The 20,747-nt window shown below is 38.3% G+C and overlaps 1 protein-coding gene across 2 annotated transcripts in view; it reads right to left on the reverse strand.

Moving 5' to 3' along the window:
* The window catches only part of cpne5b (copine Vb), a 106,315-nt gene that overhangs the window by 63,986 nt on the left and 21,582 nt on the right, over window positions 1–20,747 (reverse strand). Inside the window, exons 2-7 of one of the 2 annotated variants that reach the window (XM_063912065.1) lie at window positions 19,745–19,785; window positions 19,383–19,429; window positions 11,506–11,609; window positions 9,891–9,930; window positions 8,986–9,000; window positions 7,264–7,340 (exon numbers count right to left, since the gene is read on the reverse strand). In XM_063912065.1, coding sequence (XP_063768135.1) covers window positions 7,264–7,340; window positions 8,986–9,000; window positions 9,891–9,930; window positions 11,506–11,609; window positions 19,383–19,429; window positions 19,745–19,785 — 324 coding nt within the window. The remainder of the gene's footprint in view (window positions 1–7,263; window positions 7,341–8,985; window positions 9,001–9,890; window positions 9,931–11,505; window positions 11,610–19,382; window positions 19,430–19,744; window positions 19,786–20,747) is intronic. The other variant, XM_063912066.1, reaches the window with a different exon arrangement.

Raw genomic sequence — 20,747 nt, forward strand, 5'->3', positions numbered from 1 at the left:
AAACAAATAATTTAATGTAAACCTCTATGACAGTATTCTTAAATCATTACTATAAAACTAGACTTCATGTCAGATCTGTTGCTTTGGATTGCACTAAGTCGTGCTTACAAAATGGAGTCTACACTAAGAAGTATAAGAGCATTTTCTTTCACTACATACTGTAAAACGAAAGTAAAATAAGAATCTAAAAGTTGAACCAGACATGCAGACATGTTGATTTTCCTGAGCTGAACTTTTGAGATAATCTCTTGTTTAACTTGTCAATAAACTATTGACTAAATCAAGAGTATCCAGGACAATGTTCCTGCAAATCCATGTGGCTCTCTAAAGGTCATTCTGGGTGTTGGCACATGTTTTAGAGGCAGCATAGGGAAACCAATCTCCAGGATGTCTGCTAGGGGCAAATAAGTAAATTATTTGTATTTCCGAATAAATTAAGGAGAACAAATGTACCTCTTTTGTTCATCTTGAAATCTCGAAAAGTGCAACAGATAGCCACACTGAGCTATGTATTGCACATCACTCTATATCAACTGACAGATATAATCCCAATACAGTCTAAAAATAATAATATCTCATCTCAACTGTTGGAGATAGGGAGTCTGGTGTCAGGCTCAGACCTGTCATCATTCCCAACTGCGTATTCCTCCGCTGCATACATGCCTCTATTCACATTCACAAATAATTTAATTCCATTTTGCTACTATGCTCTAGTAATCCACACTGACATTGAGGGAATTTCGAAACGGTAAAAGGCCAAGCATGCTCAAACACACCTCCTCCTTCCCGTTCTCCCCCTCTCAACATCTCTCTGAAGTCTTCGCTGTGTTGTTAATCATGACTTCACTTTTCTCTTCTCTCATTTCCTTCTTTGTAGTACAAATTCAATTTCCTTGCATCTCCCTCTCTTCTCTAAGTGTCATAAGAAAACGGTGTCCATATCTGTAAATGTTTTGTCTCTATGCCATGTGCTGGGTATTATCATATGCAATGCAGGATTCATAAACTGCATAAACATAAGGGATGCAAAATCCATAGTTTGAACCAGTGGTGCCACATGAATAAAACATAGCCAGCAATTAGTGTACAGTGGAATATGTTGCATAAACAAGATGTAGAAAAACCAGAAACCCTAGCACAGTGACTGACTGTAGATGATAGCAGCCTGAAGGCAAGGGAAAAGCCAACATGGTCTCTTATTGTTTTGAGTTTGAGTGATGCCATGAGGAAAAGAGTGAAACAAATGTCAACAATTTTCGGCTGTTTTATGGTCAGCTCCCACATGTTAAATGTGCAGGTGCAGGGAGAGCCTTGATGAAGAAGTCTGTGTACAAAGTAAAACAACCCTGAACAAAGGAAATTAATCAAAAGCAGAATATTATTCCCCCTGGTTGAATTGCTCCGCCGAAGGTATCTGCAATTTGTTTTCAATTTGTTTTTGTCTTGGCTGATTTTTTTTAGTTTTAGGTTGGTAGTTCACCTTGGCAGGGCATTAAAGTAGGTTTGTAATGTCCCTCCAAAATGTGATTTAATTTGCTTTCGGCCTTTTTATATTGTCTTTCTTATTTTATCTTTTTGTATTCCTCTTTGATTGTTTGTGTACTGTATTGCTAATGCGATTTTGTAGCTGATATTCGATTGATGTGTTGAAATGTGCCTTGTGATGAAGAACTCTTATCCGTACAGTATATTAACACTGTATATGATGTTTGCTTCAAAGTACAGTTGGGCAATTGAAGAAAGAAAATTAAATATATCACACTTAGAGTTCAACCGTGGCAGCATGCTTTTAAAGTCTGTCTCGTAGTTTTGAGTGTTCAAGTGTTAGATTTTTCTATAGCTCCAAAGTGTGCCATGGGAAAAATTAGCAGATGTTTTTGCTTCATAAATAACATTGAATATGAATTGATGTGCACAGTAGCGAGTCACTGTCCTGTTGATGGACTTATCGTTGCAGCTCTATGGTAAAATGATCAATCCAACATGCTGGCATCACGCCAAATCCTAATTTAAAGAGTATTTTAACTCGTCACCGGTCAACATTCAAAAATCTATAAATATATCTTATCTAGATTGATCTACTCTTTCCTTGGTATGTTAGGCTCTCAGAGTAACTTTTAACATGCTGTTGATGATCACAATTTCCAATACAAATATCCATCATTTTAGTTCAGCTTGTTAGCATACCAACATTTACTAGCAGATGTAAATGAGACTGAATTATCAGAATCAGAATCCCTTTATTTGTCCCACAGAAATTCTGCATTTGACCCTTCCTAGTGTTAGGAGCAGTGGGCTGCCATTATGCACAGCGCCCGGGGATCAGTGTAGGGAACGGTGCCTTGCTCAGGGACACCACGGTAGCACCTGGTCCTTCGGGGACTTCAACTGGTGACCTTCCAGTTCCCAGGCCAAGTCCCTATGGACTTTGCCACCACTGCCCTTACATCATTTTTTTAGTTTTGGACATAATAATAATAATAGATACAATTACTTTTCCAACTGATGATGGTGCCATGTGAAAAGTCATTGGATCACCACAATTATAACAAGATGTCCTAAGGGGGACATGAATGTCTTGTTACAGTAATCAATTCAACAGAAACCATGCCTAGGAACCATGAATGTATAGTCAAAGTTTTGTGGCAATCCATCTTGTAGATGTCGAGATATTTCCCTGAAAACAATCATATCCTGCTGCTGGCACTACATGAAAAATAAGGCGACTAGAAATGCTGTCAACAAAATTGAATCAACACCTTTCGGACTGATCCTAAACAAAGATGTTGAATAATAAGTTTGCTAAAGGCACTATATCTTACTGTGTCCATGACCTGTCGATGTCAGACATAAATTACGAATATAACTCTGTCTGTTGGAATATTGTTGTGAGAGGATAAACTTCAAATACAGAACAAATAGGAAAATTACCAAATATGTGTTGATACTTAGACAGTAGTCCAGTGCTGCTACTTGTTATTTCTTGTTACAAAGTATGGATTTAAATGAAGGAGACAAGCTGGTAAACAGTTTGCATTCAGACCTTCACTGTGTTATTAGCAAACCTGTGATTGGCTGGCACTAAGCTACTCCCTGCAATCACTGGGTTTTTTTCACTGCAAACACAGCAAAAACTAAAGGATCCTTTGCCCAATTAATTGTTCACTCGTGTAATCATTTTGTTTGCAGTTATACTCGAACAGAACAGCAGCAGCAGGCTGAATACGCTAGTAGGATGTTTGAGTAATTATAAGTCGTACTGCTTATGGTAATATAATAGGCCATATTTCCCTCTCAAAGTGAGATGCTGTTTACTCTAAATGCAAGACACACACGTTCACACACATAGACTCACACATGGCTTAGTGGCCCGTATTTCACCAACAACATCTTAAAGTGTTATGGCTCCACAGGGAGAAATTAAAAGAAACTTTTCCCCCTCTAAACCTCGATTTAAACTATTTTTGCCTCGTCATCACAATCAGAAACGCCAAGGGCCAGATACATAAAACCCTGTCTATAAAGAAAGTTTTAGCCTCCACAAAGGCAGAAAAATGCTTACACACTCTTTGCATCAGGTTCTTAAAGCCACATCTATGCTTGTTTCTTTATAAGTCTTGATCTCTATAAAATTGTCTACACATGCCCTACTTACATAGCACACCCGCACATCAACTTTGCATTATAATATGTGATGCCTAATTATGTTTATAAATGTCGAGTAGATTGGCATATTTCAGCGTTAACATTACAAAAGTTTAAATAAAAGCTAACAGGCTTAGTTTAACTTTTACAGAAACAAATCATCCTGCATAGAACATTACATCTCTTCACACACCCATGAAGTACTGTATGTGTGAGATGCGCGAATTATCAAAGCATCTTCTGTTCATTTTAAATACAAGTTGTTGTTTTTTCAGAAATATCAAACGAAAGGCAGCTATCTTCGTCACTCTGCTGTCAGTTTAAATAGTTTTTTTCTTCTATGTAAATATAAATGACAAGAGACTGTTAATCTATTTAATACAATATGAGCCTGTGGCAAGAGAGAAGTGTAGCAATCATAAAAGAGCAGAGGGCCTTTGATGTTTAGATGAAACAAATGTCTTGTTTGGCGGAAGCACTCTGTTTTTTCTTTTTATCCCTCTCACAAGTACACACACACACACACACACACACATACACACACACTTTATGAATTAGCTTCATTACCATTTTAGGAAGTGGAGAAGTCATGTGTTGCATCATATTATCATTGCACAGCAGTGTAAGCACAATGTTTTTGTGTGCTGGGGGTTCAAAAACATACCAGAATGATTTTCATGGCAGACATTTTGACTTGTTACAGAGAAAACACAACAAATTACTTAGGCCTCAGTTTCATTAACATGACCCACTATGTCTTCCATTTAGCCAGCATTCCCAACACCTTAAATTGGAACACCTAATCAGAACAATCATTACAATTATAATGATCACATCTGTTGCTTATTTGGCTTGGAAAGGGTAAAATATTGGCTACAATAAAAGGTTCCGTTTCTGTTTTTCAGTTGTTAAAAATAGAAACTAAAACATTTAAACTTCATCAAAGTTAAGGGTCTGCACAAGGACTGGTCAATCTAACGCTGCGTGAACTCAATGACGGTTATGATTGCACCTACGCTACACATTTATAAAGATTATCATTCTGAAATACACGGTTACTGAACACAATAAAGTTTTTGCTAAGTCTGTTTACACTCCTCTAGAAAACATGACAGGAGAGTGCGTTCCTGCTGAGTGTATGAGAAGGAAGCTGACGTTTTCAAGGAGACAGTCATTAATGAGCTCAGCAGTTGTTTACAGATCGCAGGCGGACCGCTCTGCTGGACATTTAAGTAGGAACACATGATAACATCAAACACAATAGATTCAGAAATGCTGACACATTTATATTGTTTATAAATCTGTATTGTGTCTTCCATTTTGAACACACTCCAGCCAACCTGTTAGTGGGCAAGAAGTGGTGGAAGTTGTCTTCAAGTTGCGCTTTATTGGTGTGTGTTTTTTTTTTTGCTCATCCAAAAACTTGTGATGTCTGAGTAGCTGTCTTACGTCTCAAAAGATTCTGTGTGATTTGGCTAAATTGATCAAAGGCTGAATTATTTGTTATGTATAACTTTATGCCAGAAGAGAGTTAACACTGGTACAGCTTGGAGCACACATGTACACACAACACATTGCTTTCATAATCATGTAGAAATATATGCACAAACGATAAACTGTATAGCAAACAAACAGACACACACACACACACACACACACACACACACACACACACACACACACACACACACACACACACACACACACACACACACACACACACACACACATATATATTCTGGCATGTTCAGCAAATGAATTTGACTCTGTTCCTATGTGTGCCTTTGTGTGTGTTTCCTGTGTGCTTCAGAAGCCTCAAAGAGAATCTGTTAATAATACAGTGCAGTAAACAAAGACTGACGAGGGCCGTGGAGGCCACACATTCTGACACATTTATTACTAGTCAGTGGTAATTATTTTGTGTCTTACAATACAATTCAACATTCCCACTAAGATTATAGCAGAATATGCAAGAAAACAAGTAATGGCAAAAATGTATCAACGTGGGGACACATAGATGGAAACATTTGGTATTGGAAAAACTGATATTTTACAATCTAGACTATTGATTATGGGTTGTGTCCACATTGTAGTCAGAAACACAAACTCTCTCCAATCATTGATGCCACCTTTTTTTATGAACATCTCTTTCCCTCTGTGTGTGTGTGTGTGTGTGTGTGTGTGTGTGTGTGTGTGTGTGTGTGTGTGTGTGTGTGTGTGTGTGTGTGTGTGTGTGTGTGTGTGTGTGTGTGTGTGTGTGTGTGTGTGTGTGTGTGTGTGTGTGTGTGTGTGTGTGTGTGTGTGTGTGTGTGTGTGTGTGTGTGTGTGTGTGTGTGTGTGTGTAAATGTATGTGCTCAGAGGTAAAAAAAAATAAAGCAAAGTGATCTAGATTATCTCAAGTTAAAGTTGTGTACTTGTGACAGTCAGAAAGACAGATCGTTACACACTCCAGTGCTACCCAGGCTCCTACACTCAACTTTAGACAAAGATGTATTAAATTTAAAGTGTCATGTTTTATTTGTATGTGAGGGTAAGGGAAGAAGCAGGGGACTGGTCATGAAAAACAAACAAAAGCTCTAAAACCTTTCCCATCGCCTTCTGAAATATAAATCACTCATTTTGACATAAACATGAAAACAAACTCCACTGGGCAGGGTGTCTGGTTGTTTGTTTGTGTGTATTTTTGTGTTGTAGGGCTGGCCAATATATTTACATCATATATCGTTACATGAGACGACATGTTGTCTATTCCTGGTTTTAAAGGTAGCGTTACACTTACACAACTGTTCCAGCTGCTGTGTAAGTTTAAAACACGTAATAACACAATAAATCAAATCTGGAGTTCAGTTGTACCATTTTTCTCCAAAGTCGTCTTAGAATACAGGTTTGTTCGTAAAGGCAAATATTATTTACTTTGTTTAAGAGTCACATGTTGACCAGTATTGGTTAGTTAGTTAATGGCAATAACATCTCGTAGTGTTCATTTTTCCCACTTATGTTCTTCACAGCGCCATATTCAGAGTTGAGAATCAGAACATCTCACTGAATGCAACATTTAAATTGCTTCACCTGAATAACACAATACCCCATCATACTGATAATGATGATGATGGATGATAGATGTATGAAGACAGATTAAAGGACACTCCATTAACACAACATTTTTCTCAGCATGTGTGAGCGCACATGCTGAAGGGGTGAGCTGTAATTTGTGTAAAATTGTTCTGCAATTTGCCCTTTCCTTTAATGACAATAATTATCTAAGGAAAACATTTGTAGGATGTGTTGTTTCTTCTTCACTTCCTCTCCTTCTCTGTCTGATCAATGTCTTGCTGAACCAACAATTTGTTTCCCATTTTTCCTCCTCTTAATGCTCTCTCTGTGGCCCTAACGCTGCATTATTACTTGTTCACAATGCTGTATTGGTCCTAGCAGTTTGTACTGATTGGTCTCAGTACAAATGAAGTTAAGTTTATGAACCTTATACCTCAGAATGGTCATTGTGTCCAAAGCAGCTTACTTCTGTCTTAAATCCCCACACAGTATGGTGTTACTCAATCAAAATTGGAGTCAGGGATATCTGGGCAGTGAGAAATGTGCCAAAAGCTCTTACTCACCCCAGTGATTTCTCCAGTCGACTGGCTGGTGATCCAACAATCTCCCCAAGAGTACAGAACGTCTGACCCAAAAAGTCCTGAAGGGAAGGAAGGAAAGAAAGAAGCAAGGAAGTGGAAAGATAAGAAATCAAAGTATAGTTGGATTAAAAATGAAATACTGTTTTACTACCACTGAAACTCATGCAAATGAAAATATCAGAGAATTTGATCCTGCCAAAGAAGCTTCCTCATTCATTCTCCTTTAGATTTTCTCAAGTCAGGTCTAGACACTTAACCAATGAATCACCACCAAACTAAGAGAAGTTTTTTGTACAAAATCTTTGGTTAAATACAAAACAACACATACAGTATGTCATCAAGTGCAGTGGGGCCACGTCTGGAACAAATTTTATAAATAAAATTTGAATTACAAACTGCAACCTTTGATGGCTCGCCGTCAACCTTAATAAAAATAATCCTCTCTTTGTGTATAAAGACATGTGAAATGAAAAGTGTGTTGAAATGGCATCAATGGTAAGAATGGTTGGATTCATTGGTCCCCAACAAGTCTAGCCAGAGACTTCATTGGATGTATTTGTATCCATCCCACCTGTAGTTTGCATTCAAATCCAGGAGAATGATATGTTGTGCGGAGATAGGGCTAACAATTACAAATAGTTTAAAACTAGGGCTTAAGGTTTAATGAGAGAATGAGAACTCCAGTAAGAAAGGGCCATCAGGGCAAATATAGGATTGTGGTTGCAGTTTTCTAATTCAGGCTTATTCCTCTCACGAAAACCATATAGTATAAAATTATATATAACCAAAATGGAACTTTTCTCTGAGAGGGGAAGCTATGTGAACACACTACGACACAAGGCCGACCTCAAATGGCTATTCGTAATGATATGAGTGCCTATAGTCAATAGGATATGGGAGATTGTACTTGGTAAGCGCCATTACAGAGTTTAATTTCAGGGTAAAATCCCCCCTCCCCCCCACACACGCACACACGCACACACGCACACACACACACACACACACACACACACACACACCAAAATGGCCACACTTGTAGACAGCCACCCACCTGTTGGGAACCACTGGTTTAATGGATTGTGAAGGACAATGGACGAATGGGAGACAATGGAGGGTTTCATAGCACCATGAACAATGACAATGATTTAAATGGTGTCACTGTAGGGCACAGTGACACCATTTAAATCATAATGATGTGTTAAACCAGACACAATCTCAGTATCATCCAGTATTAATATATCATACTCCCAAAGACGTACTGTGTGTTTGGTTTCAACATAGTCCTTTTCAAACTAATCACAGCACAGATGTGGGACAAACCAAAGTCTCTTTAACCTTGGCATTTACAGACAGATGCACACTAAATAATTCAACATCAGGCCATAGTGTGTTTCATTTCAGTCTGTTAGGACCCCTGATTCCTCTCACTGTTACAAGAAAGAGCCCGGAAAATCTCAACCATCTTCATCATGTTACAAAATCATGCTACAGAAGCTGCTGATAGAGGTAATGACTGAGTATTGTTTTCATATTGTGGCGGCTGTGGATTCCTTTGAGACGGCACTGATGGTTAAGAGCTTTACAGATGGGGGCGCTTGGCTTTTGGTTCTGATTAGTGACGCCATCCTTCCTCCTGAGAAAAGGATCTTAAATGTGAGGCAGCAGCCATGCAGTGTCAGAAGTTAGAGAGATGCTGGGACCTACGTTGAGTTCTGCAGGCTTCCAGAAAGGTTGGGCAGCAGCAGCAACAACAGCAATGACAATAACAACAACAATAACAACAGGGCACATCATATACAGGACAACAACACTATACCAAATACCTACTGTAGCACTCCTAGCCCTGCTCAAGATGGCAAAGTGTGAGTGTAAACACAACATGCTGTGCCACGACTAAATCCATAAGCACACAGGCAAAAGTAAAGCTAGTGATGAAAAAATGCAAACCCTGGTCATCCAAATACGTCAAATAATCATCAAAATGGATTATTTTGATTTTTTGTCAATGCTTTTTGTCACCATAGTTTCCAGCCATATGGATAAGAACAATTTATCTTTTTCAGTTATAATGGAAATGATTAAAAACGTAATACTGTGCTGAAATTGGAAACTAAAGTTTAAAAGCATTGCATAATCCAAACTTTTCTACATGATTCTATAACAAGTAATTACACAATGCCTGTCGCTGCACTAGCGCTTCTAGAACAGATACAAAAACAAGACCACATAAGACTCCATCATAGATATATGGAAATATAATTAGCATATTGACCACAACTAAAGCATGGGTAAGCCCTGCTTTATACATTGAATAAAGACACAAATAAACCTTTGTATTTGGATATTTCTATGATCAGGCAAACATGAGGGTATGCTTTATTCCATCAAGAAGAAAACATGCAGCAGGCAACACCCAATAAAAAAAAGCATTTGTACCGTTACACCACAGATAGAAAGAGTTTGGCCAATCTTCAATCCCATTAAACACCATATTACCATCAACCAACATTCATTTCCTTCACTTTTAGAGCCATTAAAGCCATTTATTTCAAGACTGGCCTCCATGTATCTGTGGTTCAAAGCAGAAATACTGTATTGTGGGTACTCACATGTTTGGACAGGTCTGGGCTTTTAGAGTCGACATCATACCTATAAAAAAATTAAAGCATCAAAACTATTATTAAATACAACAGTTAGGCAGATTTTTATCTATGTAAGTAGGGGCATTTCTATTCAAAACAACCCCATGCTGATATGTCATTTCTGGGAGCTAAATAAATACTCTGACCACACTTATTGCATTTTGGTTGTTCAGATGTTTTGTTTTTTTGTTTAGTTTTAGCTTTAAGGACAGCATGTATCTTAAACCACGAGTGAAGGGATGAGTACGATTTCAATGAAACTAACACGAGGAAAGAAGTATAAAAGGATAAAAGAGAAAAATGTCATTTGCTAAATTGAAAAGCAGTGTAGAGTGGTAGGAGGACTCATGATAGATCAAAAAAGATCATCACATTAGACATCACACACTTAAGTTGAGAATGAGCCAAGATAAAAAGAGGATGGGAACTTAGTATCTTTTTAGATGTTACTATATGTAGGGCAGAGTAATTGGGGAAGGGTTCAACAAGACCCTTTTTCCTCTTCCATAATGATGAGTGGTGGACCTGATCGTATTTGCATGTGAATACAAAGCTATGAAAGTGAAGGAAATGGAGCACATGTGATGAACCAAGATTAAACATCCGATGAAAGGATACATCCTGTTTGCCGGGAGATTATTCAAGCGGCACATAATACAATGTTTATGAGTTATTCTCACTATAATTGAAATAAACGATCAAAAGACAGTCTGTAGAGTGGCCCAATTACATATACTTATATATTGTGTTGTGCCATAGCTGTAGAAACATAAAGGCAGGGTTGTGCAAAGGTTCATTCTGTTGAAGGAGCTATGAGAAAATGGTTTATTTGATTTGGAATGGAGTACATTTTAGAAAAAGCTTAAGTGCTGAGCCAGCGTTCTGTATTCATTCAATCTGTAAAGAGCTGGCAGTTAACCCTTCATGTTTGCCACCAACACGCTACATATGAAAGATTAATGACAGCTCTAGAAAGAGATGTAATTGTACTGAGAAATCAGTAATGAGAGACAGAAAAACTGCTGCCTCCAAACTTTAATTTGCACTATGATGAATATGAAAGTTGCATATATGTCACAACCCATCCATTAGGAGGTTAATTCATTGTTTTTCCAAAACCTCGCTCCCCAGCAAAGCCTGTCAAGCTTTTAGATCTTGCGCAGCGTGCAGGTTACAAATAACTTTGGGACAAATTCTTGTCATTATTTTTGACAAATTAAAGCATGATTCTCATTTCAGGCCGAAACATGCTGATTTTAGCTGAAGTCACGACTGTGGCTAGCTAGAGGTGTGGAGATTTCTGAACTGTAAGATATATGCGATGTTGATTATTGAACATAATCAGCAGTTTGAAGAAACAGCTTTTCCCCTAGCAGTGCCTTTTGCAAACCTGGATGGTTTTGATACTTGTATGAAAACTTGGACAAGCGATACAAGATTTCTTCTTCATTTAATTAGACTATAATTGCAGGGCTCTCAATTAGCAAAGATCAGAGGAAGAGGAAAATATATCACAGTGAATGAAGACAAAGGGCAGGAGAGGAGATGCAATGCTGATACGACTTCAAAGGAAATCACTCACAAGTCGAAGCGAAGGTTTTGCTTCTCCTCAAAAAAGTAGTCCAAGATGTACTTTCGAACAAATTCTGGGTTTAAGGTGTTGTCTATCACTTCTGTTCTTCCAAACTGTGAAAAGAGAAAGACAGATAGAGGTGGGTGGAGAAAAATGATCAAAGTAAAAGCACGACAACAAAACACAATTTAATAAACAAATACATTTAGTGGGTTTTGTCGCCTTCCACTTCATTTTTTTCCTGTTTTGTTATTTTCTCTTTGTCAGACTCTCATTTATCACGCATGCATAAACATACATTTACAGAGGCCTGATTAATGGAGGCGCCTTCACACGCTGCTGTTATGCGGAGGAAGACAGGGGTGTGTTTCCTTGATCCCCGCTCCTCTGCCACATTAATTACAGCAGGATAACTCACTCATCAACCCCACAGAGAGACGGAGATAAAGAAAGAGGTGATGAAAACGTGTAGACAGAGACGGGGAGAATCAACTTTGAGAGAAAAAAGAAAGGGTAAAGGGAAAAGTGAAGTGGAGGGCTCCTATAGAAAAAGAGGGAGGAGAGTGGGAGTGGGAAAACTAGGAAGGGAGAGGGGGAGAAATGAAGTGATTAAGGTATCCTCATTAGTGGGATTTTCTCTCCTGAAGTGCCAAGTGCTGGTAATATGCCAGAGAAATGGCTTGCAAAGATACAGAAATGGCAAATACATACAGCCGTGGAAAAAATTGAGAGACCACTTCAGCATCATCATTTTCTCTTGTTTTATTATTTATATGATTGTGTTTGAGTTTAATGATTTTTATTTGGATTTTATTGTATTCTATTAACTATTGACCATTTTCCTCTGTGTTGGAATTCAACAGACACTGGAATGGTTGCCATACAAGTAGAGATAATACTTTATACAAATTTGGAGTGGTCTCTTAATTTTTTCAGGAGCTGTATAGTGAACAAAAAACTGATGAAGAGTTTCCAATATAACATTCAGGACATACATTAATCTTTGGAAGCTTCCTGGAATTATACTTTTTAATCAAGTACTCCAAATTTGAAGATCTCAGATGGTAGCAGTGAACAGAAGGAGGAAGTCAACATTAGATAGCTACAGCATTTACTGAAGGCATTGATATGGTTCCTCAATTCTTCCCTGACATATTGTAGGACTTTGAATGGTTATTTGTAAGAACGGTAGTGCCAACAGAGACCAATAAGTAACCCAATGTACTCAGTGTGATAATCATCTAGGAATATGAACCTTTTGAGAACATTATTAATCAAAAAATAATGATGTCTTGAATTTGAAACAGGGTGACCAGACCCAGTTTTAAATCCACAAAAGGATGGTGCAGCTTTTGCAGATGCGAAACCTGCACAAATAAGACAGAAAGGAAGCATTAAGCTCTAAAAGCACCCTCAAATGGTTAAATGCTCTACAAAATATTCATAATATGCAATTTTTTGTTTCATAATTGTCCCCTTTCTATACAAATTTGCCGCATTGCAAATGATTAGTGTCTTCAGAGAGTTTTTATTAACTGAAGGACACAGTCTAATGTGGGTGTTCAATTCTAAATGGGAATTTTTGTTTAGTTTAAATTTCTCACGTGAAGTTAAGAGGAATGTCTCTTCCTATCACTGGTCAAGCAGTCAAAAAGGTTGTCTTTTCTTTCGCCATTGTTTTGCCTTCTGTGTTTTTTTGTGCAAAGGCAATTTGGGGGCTTTCGCAGGGTTAGCAATACCTCTTGTGAATTGGAATGTGAGTTATAGCATATCACAATTTCATTTTGGGGGGCAGCTGCCCTTTTTGCTTGGCTGATATTCCATCTTTGATTGCTCATAAAATATAATTGACTTACTGCACAGCATGTGTTGAGTGCACTTTTATAACGTTTATAACATTTGTATTTAAGAAAAATAACAAACTCTTGATTCCAGTGATTATGACGTGGTGATAATTGTATCTAGTGAGATTTTAATTTTGTTGTTTATAAAATCATCTTTATCAAATTAATCTTCATGTTATTCCTTCACTAATTTTATTACAGCTGATGAAGTGGTAATTCAATTCAGGCTCCAATTGGACTCAGAGTTTTGCTGTTCTGTGTCTCTAGCCTGCAGTGATCAATAAAGATTGATATCATATGACTGCATTAAAAGAACAACTGTGTTCATGCCCAACATGGACTGTTTTATTGGAAAGCTGCCAAACTTACATTTAAATCAATGTCGAGGAAGTCATTTGCAAGTAAGAGTCGATTTTGTTGTTCCATAATGTGGACAGCAGGTACTGCACACTAGGCGGATGTGTGTGTGGTAACAATGTCAATCAATACAGCAAAAGCAACTAATACAACAGTGTGGGGAATTAAGTCACTAAAGTGCTACAAAACAACACACTTCTGTATTGTGACACAGTGTTGAACACCCCTCTGAACTTTTATGGTTCTATTTTTCTCTGCGTGAGCTCCCTGACTAAACATCTAAATTTAACAGAGGCGAGGGAGAAAAGTAGAGAAAAGGACACTGATGTTCAATCTTTCAGCCACCCATTCTTTCTAAGAGACCCGGAGGTGTTGATGAGGCTGTGAGCGCATGTTAGTAAAGAGGCGGGTGAAAGCGAAGATGAGCTCCATAATGTGATTTTCCCTGCTGAGTGGAAGAGACAATACCGTGCTGCGGAGTTCATTAGATACTGCTGGGCTACTGGAGCTGGCTAATGAGAATCTGGCATGAAGTCCCTGAACCACACACACACACACACTCACACTCACACACACACACACACACACACACACACACACACACACACACACACACACACACACACACACACACACACACACACACACACACACACACACACACACACACACACACACACACAGAGCAGCTAACACACGTACAGTCTACATATGGCAAATTCAACTCTTCAGGCTAGCAACAACTACTGGGGACACCAGCAGCGTCTTATATTGAAATGTGAATGTCCCAAAACACAGACAAAAAGAGAAAAAATCACTGACACACACTCTGTGGGTGAGAGGTGTAAAATAAAGGCGCCAACAGGACATGTGTCTAGTCCTCACATTATTTTTGTGGGATTTTGTGCCAAACTGGACAAAGATTTCATTATCTTTTCCCTTAGAGCACACACACACGAAACACCCCTGGGGATTTGTGCTGAATGAATGTCCTCTAGCTCTTTGGCCAACATGGATTTTCCATCTCCTGAAGCATGTTCAGCAGACTGTAATATGGAGTTGATATAATGAGCTTAGTCTTTTGTTCTGACAGAGAGATCCATGACGATAGTGTGGATAGTGGACCAGAGCTGGACGATAATTCAATATGATAATTTTATTATCTTCCAATAGAATTTTCTAATGTTTATCATGATACACAATTACCTGGTGTAAATGTATGTTCTTACTAACCCAATTTTTTTTTAAAGACATGCGAATGCCATCAACAACCTGAACTCCAGTTAAATCAAGCTATTGCCTTGGAGAGACAGAGAGCATCAACAGCATAGCATGTGACATCAGAGACACATTAGACAGTGCGAAAAGATGAAAAAGGTCAGCTGTGTCACATCTTAATCAAGCTACTGTTGCCACCATCAACCTTCTCTTGCTCTGTCTCTTCACACGTTCATTACCCAACATTTTCTTTAGGGGTTTTCTTTTCCCACCTGACAACATGTCGGAGTTGTAAGGACAGGGAGATAGAAAACAAAAAATGGCTCCCATACATTGGCATGTCCACGGTATTGAGTTTATGTAAGTCGCTTTGGATAGAAAACGTCAGCTAAATAATATGTGATTATCATAATAAAGTAATCTAGTAGGGTCATTTTCTCACACACTTGTTTTTGCACACAGTCTTCTCCTTCAGGCCATTAGAGAGAATGCACATTTAAGTCACTTCTGCATTGGATTAACTATTCAGACTATTCTGCTTTTGGTTTCATTAATTATTCTGAATGCTAAAGCTTTAGAGACGGATATTTTCAGGATAGGAACATTAAATGTGCTTATTTGTTTACCATTGCCACACGTTTGACAGACAGTAGTGGACAGTAATGTTTAGAACTTGTTTGAAGACAGGTGTCTGTGCTTATCAAAGTTTATATTTCCTACCCTGGGCTCAGCATTCAACTGAGGTTGTGTTTTTTTTTCTCACCTTATAGAGTAAAAAACCTTACAGCACAGATGATCATGTGCAACCAAAAAGATGAAAGGCACCGATGATTTGGTTCTGTGATCCTACATAGTTTCAGAGAAATGCTCTAATAAAAACACCTCTATAGAGAGCAAAGACTGAATTTTACATGACACACAACAAATACTGATCGAGGTGTAAATCATCATCAAATGTGACCCAGGCCTGAAGGGTACGCTGGAGGGTCCTGTCAGAAATTGTAATTTATATTTTGTTAGTCACAGGTGAGTGACCTGTTTGGCTTTGATTGTTCAGTGTGAGTTTCGGAGTGTCCACATTACCTGGAGCCACGTCCACACCCACCAGCATTATTATGGGTGTCATAGTTTATCTCCAGGAGGAAATCAGTGGTTCAAACATCAAGAAAACTATATAATAAGAAAGTGCACTGAAGTGAAATGCTCCTTATACTCATTATTTCTTGTGTATTGGATTAATATATTGTCTTATAATTGGAAGTTGTCAGCTGGAAAACAAAGTTTAGTTTGTAAGAAGTGTGTATGAGAGTTTTATGACGTAAAGATCTTTACATATGTGTACGCCTATGCTTTAATAATATACACATATGCATACACATTTTCACACATAGGCAACATCATCCTTCTCAGTCCCTCTGCTAAATTTCAATAAAACCCACACAGCCATCTGCTTCAACTGGGTAAACACACAAGCAGGAGATGAGGGTCATCTGACTGTATGAATACATATGAATCCCAGTGAATGATGATCCATACAGCAGACCAGGGCTGTATAAATAATTAGCTCTAACCACTTACAGAAGATGCATTGACAATTTGCATGGGGTGAGTAAGGATGTCAAATATGGGGGCAGACATCCAATACAGCCTCTCTGTTACAGGTAAGGATGCAAAGAATTATAGTTTGACTTTAACACAGACTAAGATAAATGTGCAAGGATACGCAGAAGAAAAAGTTTGGAACAAAAACAATAGTTTAACTGCTATTATTTATTGATGCGTGAAGGGTCATACTGTAGGCGCAAGTGAAACCAAAAAACACAACCAAAGCAAAAAATCTGTCTTATATTATATACAGTGGTATGCAAAAGTTTGGGCACCCCTCTGAGATTTCATGACAATTTGCTTTTCCTTTATAATAGAAGATCACAGCAACAACATTTGTTTTCCTACAAAGATGTAGACGTTTTAGTGTTTTCCAGACCAAAATTCTTAGGGTAGCATTACATAGTTTTATTATAATAAAATAAAATGCAAAAAATGGGATGTGCAAAAGTTTGGGCACCCTTATAAATAGCATTCATTTCAACACCTGTACGGATTTATAGCTGACAGGTTGCTGCACAAAATTGCTTTGATTAGCTCATTAGACCTTCAATTACAAAGACAGGTGGAACCAATCATGAAAAAGGCTATTTAACATAGGTAATAGCTGGCTGTGCCTGGCCTAGGTTCTTTCTTACGGAGTGGCAAGATGGGGACCTCAAAACAACTCTCCACTGACCTGAAAGCTAAGATAATCCAACATTATAAATTAGGAGAAGGGTACAAAAAATTATCTGACAGGTTTAAACTGTCTGTCTCCACAGTCAGAAACGTAGTTGTGAAATGGAAGGCCACAGGAACAGTCCGTGTGAAGGAAAGATGTGGTAGGCCGACAAAAATAGGGGAAAGGCACAGGCGAAGGATGGTGAAAATGGTCACAGAGAAGCCACAGACCACCTCCAGAGAACTACAACAACATCTGGCTGCTGATGGTGTAGTTGTTCACCGTTCCACAATCCAGCGTACTTTGCACCAGGAAGAGCTCATTGGAAGGGTGATGTGCAAAAAGCCTTTCCTGAGTGTTAATCACAAGAAGAGTCGCATGAGGTATGCAAAAGCACATCTGGACAAGCCAGAAGCATTTTGGAACAAAATACTGTGGTCAGATGAGACCAAGATTGAGTTATTTGGTCATAACATGAACAGGTATGCATGGCGAAAAAAACACACTGCATTCAATGAAAAGAACTTGTTGCCCACTGTAAAATTTGGTGGAGGATCTATCATGTTATGGGGCTGTGTGGCTAGCACAGGTACTGGAAAACTTGTTAAAGTTGAGGGCCACATGAATTCCTTACAGTACCAGGAGATTCTTGACAAGAATGTTCTAGAGTCAGTCACAAAGTTGAAGCTACGCCGGGGTTGGATTTTTCAGCAGGACAATGATCCTAAGCACCGATCAAAATCCACCAAGGAATTCATGCAGAAGCACAGGTACAATGTTCTGGAATGGCCATCCCAGTCCCCAGACCTTAACATCATTGAAAATGTATGGATTTATTTGAAGAAGGCTGTCCATGCACGGAGGCCAAGAAACCTGACTGAACTGGAGACGTTTTGTGTGGAAGAATGGGCCAAAATACCACCTGCCAGGCTTAAGGGACTTGTCTGTGGCTACAGGAGGCGTCTACAGGCCGTTATTGCAGCAAAAGGAGGCAATACTAAATATTAATGGAATTATTTCTTAGGGGTGCCCAAATTTATGCACATGCCTATTTTTGTTTGAATGCACATAAACATGTTTCTGTTTGACCAATAAAAGTTATTTCACTACTGAGATGTTTCTGTTACCATAAGGTATAACATATGTTAAAATGAAGTTGCTGCTTCAAAAGCTCAGCAAGTGACAAACTGATGCAGTGGTTTTCCTAAGGGGTGCCCAAACTTTTGCATACCACTGTATATATATATATATATAATTATTATTATTATGATATTTATCATGATCTTTATTCATTTTCTACTAGTGAGAAATGTTAACAAAACAAGTATTTTCAAAATGGAGCAATCACTGAGCACAGGCAGCTTTTGACACTTTGTGACACGTACTCTATCTAAGTAGTGTAGCCACTTTCTTTTTATCCAAAATGTCACAAAATAGTGTTTTTGAATACCATCTTTTTCTGACTTGCTTTAATTAGCGTTCTTATCCTACAGGTGGAAAAAGACTAAACAAATCATGCTATCTCCTAATGTTTTCAGACTTCCAAACGCAAATCCTTTGAAAATATAGATACATCTTTTTATAGTCTCAGTTATTTCCTTGAACAGCTTGCCACTGTGGTTGAGAATCTGTGAGAAATGACCTAAAATGACATCTCTGGGGTCTGCGGGGACTCCAGTTGGTAGAATGAGAGTTAACAGAATTCAAACTAAACTCGAGGTATCAATTAATTGTAGGTTTGGTCTTTATCGAGATTTGTGGACAAAATAAATGTTTAACAATATCATGAATAGTGAGTAGATTAAGGTAATAATAATAAATAGAGAGGGAAAACAGCAATGCTAAAGTGTTCTGAATAAAGGCTCAGTTAATGTTTGGGTAAAGCCTTCCCAGCATGTGTTTGGCTCCCACAGTGTCAAAATATTGATCATTACATCGTGAGGCTTCTTTGTTGGCTGAAGCGTCCAATTACAGAATATTTCCCTGGTATTTTCAGACAACAGATGGCTGAACACCTTTTAATGAAGTGAAAAATTAATGAAAAGGAAAAACTGAAGAATTTATTTATCTTTACGCGACACACAAACAATAATAACAAACACACAGTGAGCACAGTGGGAACTTAATTGGACATAAGCAATTTACTTATTTTCGTGTGTGTGTGCACATGCGTGTGTGTCCTGGTTGTGTACACTCACCTCTCTCCACTGTTTGGTTTCAACACCTTGCGTATAGAGCACGCATACTGTAAAAAGGAACCAGATAAAGACAGAAAGGCAGAAAAAAAACAGGAGGGGCAAAGAGAGAGAAAAGGGGAGAGGGGCAATCAGAGAAATGCAGGCAGATTCTAAATTGGAAATCTATGTGAGGGTTTTAACTCCACTACAGGGAACAAACAACACAACAAAGATTTCCCAAATCACAGGGCAATAAAAAAGAACAGAGCGAGAAAGGGGGAAATACAAAAATTGGAGAAGGACAGAAGGCTGTATTTTTCGAGATTAAAGAACCTGCACAGGGTTTACGGAAGAGCACAGAGTGTACAGTACATTGTACTTACATGGGTCTGACTTTGAGAATGTGTCTTTATCCAGCAGATTTCTAAAAAAAAAAAGGAGGACAGAAACAGTTGTTACTCAGTGACAAAGTACATCTTGTTTATGCTGACTTGTCTGAAGTGATCAACTCAGAAACACTTTATTGTCATATTGCACTTTAACCATGTGCATTTTGTCATATACAGTCACAGGGTACTTAGTACCATCGCCCCTTTCCCTTTCAGAGATTTTAAGCCTCCACAAGGCTACCCATAAAACCTTGCGAATAGCTCAAGGTAATAGACAAATACAGTAGTATGTGGCAGTGTGACTTTAAAATTAAACCCTAGAGGAAAATAAATGATGGCCCCCATCATAAATCTTTGAAAGTGCTGGTCTTTCTTCAGCTCGGATCATTTGTTCACGTTACAAGTTTGTTTTCGAGGGTTTCTCACGCAATGAACAACAAGGTAGTAAAGCCTTTGAGGAAACATTCACACTCGTAATAGTTCGTTTATGTTAAAGGTAGTGCACAGAGAGGTGTGTTTGATCATTTTGGCTGATTAAACTCATGCTGAGTTTGAACTTTGGTGGTGTGTTGTTGGGTATTAAAGCACAAATCCTTTAAATGCAAAGAGAAAAGCTGTTTTTTCATTTATAGTAAGAAAGAAATAAGCATTCCCTCATCTGATGCCCCTACCGGCAGGAAAAATCACTATTGAATAATAATCACTCATATGTTGGTCAATATTTAGATGTATATTTAACATTATTCCATTTCTTTTACTGCCTGTTCTTCAGCATCTCTTTCACCCTCTGTCTGAAACCAGAGCCAGTCTACTCTGATTGGTTAGCTGGCCAGCTCTGTTGTGATTTGTCAACTGCTTAGAGATGTCCCGCTACTAAACCTATCAATATGTTGGCGCGCTAACCAATAGAAGCACAAGTGTTAGATAGCGATGTCACTATGTTATGGAAGTAAACAAAGGAGTTCAATTCAGCATTTAAGGCAGATGTGTGTGAGAG

The sequence above is a fragment of the Eleginops maclovinus genome, chromosome 20, assembly GCF_036324505.1.
Source record: "Eleginops maclovinus isolate JMC-PN-2008 ecotype Puerto Natales chromosome 20, JC_Emac_rtc_rv5, whole genome shotgun sequence".
NCBI classification, from domain to species: Eukaryota; Metazoa; Chordata; class Actinopteri; order Perciformes; family Eleginopidae; genus Eleginops; species Eleginops maclovinus.